Source organism: Protobothrops mucrosquamatus, unplaced genomic scaffold (genome assembly GCF_001527695.2).
Source record: "Protobothrops mucrosquamatus isolate PMUCROS unplaced genomic scaffold, P.Mucros_1.0 scaffold_243, whole genome shotgun sequence".
Lineage (NCBI taxonomy): Eukaryota > Metazoa > Chordata > Lepidosauria > Squamata > Viperidae > Protobothrops > Protobothrops mucrosquamatus.
In genome coordinates, this window is record NW_015386319.1 from 552,135 (window position 1) to 560,788 (window position 8,654).

At 36.8% G+C, this 8,654-nt stretch overlaps 1 protein-coding gene across 1 annotated transcript in view; it reads right to left on the reverse strand.

Annotated features, from left to right (window-relative positions):
* Window positions 1-5,739: 5,739 nt before the first annotated feature.
* PLPP6 (phospholipid phosphatase 6) overlaps window positions 5,740-8,654 on the reverse strand; it is a 15,847-nt gene continuing 12,932 nt past the window's right edge. Inside the window, exon 3 of the mRNA XM_015830450.1 lies at window positions 5,740-6,237. Within this exon, the coding sequence (XP_015685936.1) occupies window positions 5,870-6,237 (368 nt within the window). The 3' untranslated portion in view covers window positions 5,740-5,869. The remainder of the gene's footprint in view (window positions 6,238-8,654) is intronic.

Genomic DNA, 8,654 nt, shown 5'->3' on the forward strand with positions numbered 1-8,654 from the left:
TCGAGGCAGAGAGCTCTCCTTTAAATCAGCCATCCTGCAAGCCTTCAGCTGAGCAGCCTCTGCCTTTTTCTTTCTTAATTCAGGCAGTCCTTCAGCTTAATTACAGCTCCGTGTTGAGCCTCAATCTTTTTCTTCAGTCTGAACTGTGTGCAAGGACTGGCTGGGATCTGGGCCCATAACCTTTCAAGCGCAAAAATAAGCCCAAAAAAATTAGCACACATTCAAAATGAGCAGGAGGCATAGTTTAGAAAAACCTTATCTATAAAATATATATAAACATGATACATACAGTTTCATTCAGCTCTGGGGAACAACAACAACTCTTGCAGATCAGAAAAACACAACACAGAGAAGACTAAAACAGGCCCAGACCTAGCAGATCTGGAACAGGTATGTTTTGTCAGAATAAGGAAGAACAGTTAGCAGTGCAAAATATAGATGTGTCACAAATAACCAGTCCCTTAACCTCTTTTAATATAATTTGTTAGAAACAGGAATTTTGGTAATTGGTAATAAATTGTTGCAGTCAAAAGAAAATGGGTATAATTAGCCTAAAAATGAGGCACACTCATACAATCTAGATCAGACATGTCAAACACACGACGTCATGTGATGTCGCGGAACCTATCGGGATGGTTTTGCCATTGCTGGCAATAGGGTGGGCGTGGCTTCCGCGTGACATGCCCGGCCCGCAGGCCGGCAGTTTGACACCCCTGATCTAGATATAAAGGAATTGATTGTTCCACAAATTAGTTATTTAATACAGGTAGCCCTCAACTTAAGACCACAACTGAGCCCAAAATTTCTAAGCAAGATACTTGTTAAGTGAGTTGCATCCCATTTTATGACATGTTTTGCCATAGTTGTTAAGTGAATCATTAGGTTGTTAAGCGAATCTGGCTTCTAGCATTGACTTTGTTTGTCTGAAGCCAGCTGGGAAGGTTACAAATGGGGAACACGTGATCCTAGGACACTACAACTGTCTTAAATACACATGTTACCAAGTGCCCAAATTTTGATCATATGACCATGAGAATGCTGCAACAGTCATAAGTGTAAAAAACTGTCATAAATCACTTTTTCAGAGCTGTTGTAACTTTGAACAATCACTAAACAATGGTTGTAAACTGACTACCTATACTCATTTGTTACCAAACACAATTTTATTCTCTAAAATGTCTTTTGATTGTAAAAATAAACCAGTAAATATTATCAGATAAAAAATCAGACTAACCAGATACAGTTGAAATGAATGAAAAGGAATGCACTGCATTTAAATAGTTTTATTAACATCAGTGTGCAAAATACATAAACATATACACACACCATGTTAGCTTCCTATAGATTAGAAAACAGAGCAAGATGAATGATCTTTAGTAAGATCTATACTATCTATACCGGAGTCTCATTATTTTCTGAAGTCAACTGTTTCTATTTTGTTTTTAAAATATAATTGCTACTTATATAGATGAATACAAAATAATTATTAGAAATAGAATGGGTTCAAGTGCCACATGATTAAAAAGTTTATGTAAACAGTATGTAGTCTCTTGAATTTTTTGAATTGCAGATTTGAAAAGGTAGTTAAACATTCTTCTCCCTAGGATAGGGGTCTTCAAACTTGGCCCTTTTATGACTTGTGGACTTCAACTCTCAGAATTCCTCAGCCAGGCACGCTGGCTGAGGAATTCTTAGAGTTGAAGTCCACAAGTCATAAAAGGGCCAAGTTTGAAGACCTCTGCCCTAGGATATGCTCATGCTGAACTAAATAAGGATACACTTCTAATAGGAAAAACCTTCTATGCAAAGTTTCTCCCATGGCAATGATTCTGAATGGATTAATTCAAGGTTTGATTGATTTCATCTGAATAATTGGACTTGTACCCACCACAATCAAACACTTCTTTTAGGATATAAAATATAACTACAATTTAAAAAGTCTGTGGTAAAACTCTAATCCATACAATATGAACCCCAATGAAAAGATGGAACAAACAAAAGATAAATCATACAGTAATAAACATTGGAAATGCTATGACAAAGAAGGAAAAGTTTAACACACATGGTAAAGATATAAAAAGCTCCATAGTACTTGAAAAGATATACATATTATTCAGAAAGTGTGAAAATTACTATAATTCCAGAATATATTAACAAAAAGCAGCATCGTTTACTCATACATGCTCGCTGTACTGAGAATACATTTAGCCAATCTTGGATAAAAGACACAAGTCTGACAATATCCAACAAGGAGCTTAAACCTGGAAAATATGCAGCAATGGCAAAATAATAATAATAATAATAGTAAAGTTGGAAGGGACCTTGAAGGTCATCTAGTCCAACCCTTGAAGGTCATCTAGTCCAATAGCATATACTCACAATAAAAATTTAATCAAATTCAAGCAAGAATGATTCCCATGTATACAATTTATTATGATGCAAGGAAAATATAAACTGTTCTAATATATTCTGTTTAAACAAGAAACTCTGATCTTTGGACTGGATGACAAACTTATCTTGGCTGTTTGAATTTTGGATTGGATTTTGACCTTTTGATTGAACCAGCTGACTCTATGGCTACTTGCAGGATCCCACAGTCACATAGTTGCGTTTTATGATGGTTTTGCTGAAAAGTGGCAAAACCACGCTGCTACTGAACCACTGATTTGCTTAATGCCCATGGCATTTGCTTAACAATCATGGGTTTGCTTAACAACCATAGTGATTCACTTAATGACTACTGAAAAAATGGTTGAAAAATCAGATTGGTCACATGAAATTATTTAAAAATAATATTTAAACACTAAAGGTCTACAACTGAGAATATTTTAACTGGTTTTTAATGTTTATATATCCTACCACAATTGTAGTATAAATGTTTCTATCATATAGAATGCTTTCAGAGGTATTCTAGATTTTTCTTCTTTCTAACCTTTGATGGAGTGATTAAATAGCTCACTTCCTTTTCCTAAAGCAACTATAATATGTTCGAAAAAATGAAATATTTTTTCACCATTTATATTTCTGATAGGAAAGTAGCTGTGACAGTCATGTGAAAAAGAAAGTATACCCTCTTTGAGTCCTATGATTTTATGTATCAGGGCATAGTAAAAATTATCTGATCCTTAGCAGTTCTTAAAAGTAGGAAAATACAACCTCAGATTAACAACGCATATGACATATCATCATTTATTTTACAAAAAGGCCAAAATGGAGAAGCCCTGTGTGAAAAACTAAGTATACCCTTACAGCTTCCATAGGTTTGAAGAGGCTAAGTAGCAGCCAGATGCTGCTAATCAGATGCTCTTGATCAAAGATAATCAAACAACGAATCAGCGAACACCTAGAGGCAAAGTCATTACTAAAAGCCAACATGGGTTTGTCAAAAACAGATCATGTCAGACAAATCTTATTGCATTCTTTGACCAAGTGACAAAATTAGTGGATCAGAGGAATGCTGTGGATATAATTTACTTGGACTTCAGCAAGGCATTTGATAAAGTAGATCACAACCTACTACTCGACAAGATAGAAAAATGTGGGGTAGACAACATCACCACCAGATGGATCCGTAGCTGGCTGACCGGCCGTACTCAGCATGTGGTCCTCAATGGAACCACATCTACATGGAGGGAAGTGTGTAGTGGGGTGCCCCAGGGCTCTGTTTTGGGCCCAGTGCTCTTCAACATCTTCATCAATGATTTGGACGAGGGGATAGATGGGGAACTCATCAAATTTGCAGACGACACCAAGCTGGCAGGAATAGCCAACACTCCAGAAAACAGGCTTAAGATACAAAAGGATCTGGACAGACTTGAACACTGGGCACTATGTAACAAAATGAAATTCAATGGTGAAAAAAGCAAGGTTCTATATTTAGGCAAGAAAAACCAAATGTACAGGTATAGTATAGGGGGTACCTTGCTCAATAGTAGTAACTGTGAGAAGGACCTTGGAGTTCTAGTGGACAATCGCTTAAATATGAGCCAGCAGTGTGCTGCAGCTGCCAAAAAAGCCAACACAGTGCTAGGCTGCATTAACAGAGGGATAGAATCAAGATCATGTGAAGTGTTAATACCAATGCCTTGGTAAGGCCACACTTGGAATACTGCATCCAGTTTTGGTCACTGCGATGTAAAAAAGATGTTGAAACTCTAGAAAGAGTACAGAGAAGAGCAACAAAGATGATTAGAGGACTGGAGGCTAAAGCATATAAGGAACGGCTGCTGGAATTGGGTATGTCTAGTTTAATGAAGAGAAGGACGGGGGGGGGGGGGACATGATAGCAGTGCCATAAAGAAGAGGGAGTCAAGCTATTTTTCAAAGCGCCTGAAGGCAGGACACGAAGCAACAGATGGAAACTAATCAAGGAGAGAAGCAACCTAGAACTAAGGAAAAACTTCCTGACAGTTAGAACAATTAACCAGTGGAATAACTTGCCTCCAGAAGCGGTGAATGCTCCAACACTGGAAGTTTTTAAGAAGAGACTGGACAGCCATTTGTCCGAAATGATATAGGGTTTCCTGCCTGAGCAGGGGGTTGGACTAGATGACCTCCAAGGTCCCTTCCAACTTTATTATTATTATTAACTGATCAACAGCAAGTGTGACTACTCTCTATAAAAGCTGACATTTTAGGTGTTTCCTGATCTCCAACATTGAGGTGTGTATTAACACAATGCCAAAGAGGAAAGATATCAGCAATGATCTTAGACAGTGGTGGGATTCAGCCAGTTCACACCACTTCGGCAGAACCGGTAGCTATTTTTTTGTTGCCCAGGCCCTGAATGGACTTCCGGAAGTGACATCCACAGAGAACTGGTTGTTCACATATTTGCATCCCACCACTGATCTTAGAAAAGCATTTGTTGCTGCCCATCAATCTGGAAAAGATTTTAAGACCATTTCCAAACAATTTAAAGTCCATCATTCTACAATGAAGATTATTCACAAATCCTCCACTGGATCAGGCCCCTGCGACCCCTGGTCCAGTCCCCTTCCACTGATAGCATGATGTAATATGTTATGTGTTGTTCATCAGAGGTTGTATTTACTTTTAAAAACTACTAAGGATCAGATGATTTTTACTGTGTCCTAATAGGTAAAACCACAGAACTCAAAGAGAATGTACTTTCTTTTTCACATGACTATATATTAAGAAATTGATATTATTTATAAAGCAAAATTTTAAACTCTGCAGGAAAGTACTGATCAACATTATATGTCAGAATAGCCAAAACTACAATAAATGTTATTATTTGAATATCAAAAGCTATTAGCACTAACTGGAATACATACCATTTATGGAATCAGTTTGACAACAGCGTTTATAATTTTATATCATTATTGTTATGTCTTATTGTGCTACAAGCAGACTAATTTTACTAATTCATGCAATTATTTCTAACCTAATCACAAATCCTATAAAGGGATAGCACAAGTGGCTGATCTGATCAAAAGCAGTTCCAATGTTCTATCATCCCAAAGTATAGGCTTATGTTGTTTTATATGTTGATTCATAATCCAGCCAAGCAATAAACTCACAAATCACAATTAAACAAGGTGTAACAGGAGGTCAGAAGAAGATTCGACAACATAATAATTCACCTAAATGACATGCTCTAACCTGCATTTATAGGTCCAATTTTTAATACATTTTATATATCAATGTCTTCAACACTGCATAATATCATGTAAGAGTGACTGCTGCCTGATAAGCCTTTATCTTTGTGATTTAAGCCTTCCAGAGCAAATTTATGTTAGATCACACATATTGTGAAAATCTTGGTTCTACTCATTTAATTTGATGATCAGATGAAGTATCATGAATGTTTACACTAAGACAAATATTTCTCTTCCCTCAAGAATCCTCAGTTCCAAAAGGCAAAGAAGACAGGAGCATTTACAGGTGACAACCAGAAATATTCCACCAAACTATACTGCATGTAGCCCATGATTAGCCCAAAGACCACATCTGTTACATTATGTCTGCCAAGCATGATCCTAGAGATTCCCACTATGAAGGTCCAAAGTACAACCAGCACTCTTAGAGGGATTGCAAGTACAAGATGATGTAGTATAAATCTGCACACCATGGCGGCTCTGGTAGCATGGCCTGAAGGAAAGGAATATTTGTCCACAGAGACAGTGGCAAACATGTCCATCTTGTTGTAGACTGGGCGCCTTCGTTTCACCAGTCCTTTTACTGCTGCCACCAAAACTAGATCAAGAATCAGAGCTGTGAGATAAGGCAGAGAAACAACTTTCAGATATTTTAAAGAACAACACTATAAATTACAAAGCTTCAAACCCAACAAATACAGTATTGCTTGTAAATTCACTTTTCAGATGTAAAAATATTCAAATTATATTTGAATTTTAGGTTGATTATAGGTTTTAGTGAAGTCTGTTCAAATAACAGGAGTCAGTGTGGCTTTTGCAGCAGCATTGTAGGCTTAAATCATATAATAACTATGGCTCTCTAAACCTGAAAAATTACACTTCTCAATATTCTGACCCAGGAACCTTATGCATATTTCCACATCTAGGTCCACTTCACAATGCTCATTTGTCCAGGTACCTCTGGACTGTCATTATGTCTACAAAGAGAAAGTGCTGGGTCTTATCACAACCCAGATGCCTGCAAAGTGCCTGCTGATGTTGTGTTCTAGCCCACCATTTCCCACACTAGCTATAACTGAAATACAACATAAGAATTTCTTTTAACTATAGGTAATCCTCAGCTTATGACCACAATTGAGCCCATAATTTCTGTTGCTAAGTGAGACATTTGTTCAGTGTGTTTTGCCCCATTTTATGACCTTTCTTGCCACAATTAAGCGAATCACTGCAGTTGTTAAATTAGTAACACAGTTGTTAAGTGAATCTTTATCATTGACTTTGCTTATCAGAGGGTTACAAAAGGTGATCACAAGATCCCAGGACACTGCAACCAGTTGCCAAGCATCAAAATTTTGATCAGGTAACCATGAGGATATTGCAATGGTCGTGTGAAAAACGGTCATGTCACTTTTTACTGTTGTAAGTCAAGGATTACCTGTATTAATAGGCTGCTTCTTCACATCTGTCTCCTATAGCCTTTTTCTAATGTTGGAATCAAATGCTACCATCACCACTCCTCATGTCATGGCAGCCTTGGAAAGTAAATTCTGTTGCTGTTGCCGCTAGTTAAACTCTGGGAAGTATCTTGGAACATCATGCCTCTTCTCATTCAGCTCAACCATTTTGAGGGCAGCAGGCCAGGAGGCAAAGCAGACTGTTACCTAATTTAGGTAAGCACCCTAATTTCTACTCAGTTTCAGAGGACTTTTTAGGTTCAAAACTGTACATTACACAGTTCAAAAGCTTGAGATGTAGCCCATTTCTGAAAATGTACACAAAGATTCTGAATGTCCTACAAAATACTAATAGTGCCATAATTTTGGTGTCTGTTGAATTTGGAGTAAAAAATGTCCTACAATCCATAATTTAGGGAGATTCCTAACTCAGCTCCAACACTTTTCTAAATCTGTAATTACCGTTAGAGTCTTGTCATTGTCCTGTTGTGCTTTCCAAAGCCAATGAGTGATTGACAATTCACAGCACACTTTCAACAGTGTGTGTAACTGCACTATTCTGACTGAGGAAAAACAAAGTGAATGAAGTATGTTGTGTATAATATGGACCAAGGAATAAGCCATGAACATTAAAACTATTAACCAAGTCGAACACTATACATCTTTTGGAGAAATTGAAATAAGCAAACAAATCCTGAGAAAAGTAGCAGCTCCAAAACCCTTTTTCTATTGTCCTATAGCAAACTCATTTTACAGCAAGGTGGGAAGCCTGAAGTTCCTTAGCACAATAAAGATGATTTTTTAATCTTTTTAAATGATTTAAATGTGTATTTGAAACAAATTCCAATCTTTAATGGCCTTTCAAAAGCTGAAAAAAGTAAATAGCAAAGAATTATTAATGGCACATATTTCCACAGTAGTTAAGGATGTCTTCAAGTGTGAAGAGGTACTATTACTATCTGTACTATACATTCTTGCCCTAGCATGTGCACATGGGTTAAGGAAAAACTCCAAATTCCAGTTTTTTTATACCATGGCCCAGAAGTAAATAAACTTGTCAGTAAGGACCTGAGGATTTAGAGGAGAAAAGCAGTTTAGTCCAATATCTGAAAATATATATCGAGGCACTATAGTCGACCTTACTGTCAGTTCCATGATGGAAGATCACAACTGAACACAACACAGGATTTGGAATAGGACCTGAGGAATTTAATACTTACCCTTGTAAAATACTTGTTAGGGCCTACATATGCATCAAATAACATTTGTGTCCAAACATGGGCTGAATGTACTCAAAGTGCAGCAAGACTATACAATGGCCCTTTGGCAAAGAAGAATATTTGGAGGGCTCTGGTGACTCTTTGAGCTTTTTTTTTTTTTTTAAATTTTTTATTTATAATACAATTAAAACAAAAATGGACATACGTGACATTCCAGAGTAAATATTCCTAACAGTTTGTTTCTCGTGATACAAAAACTTAATACATCATCCTTAACCTCTATATACACCTCATTCTTCTACATAATACAATTATATATACAATTATATGTACAATTATGTGTATGTTTCAATCCTATA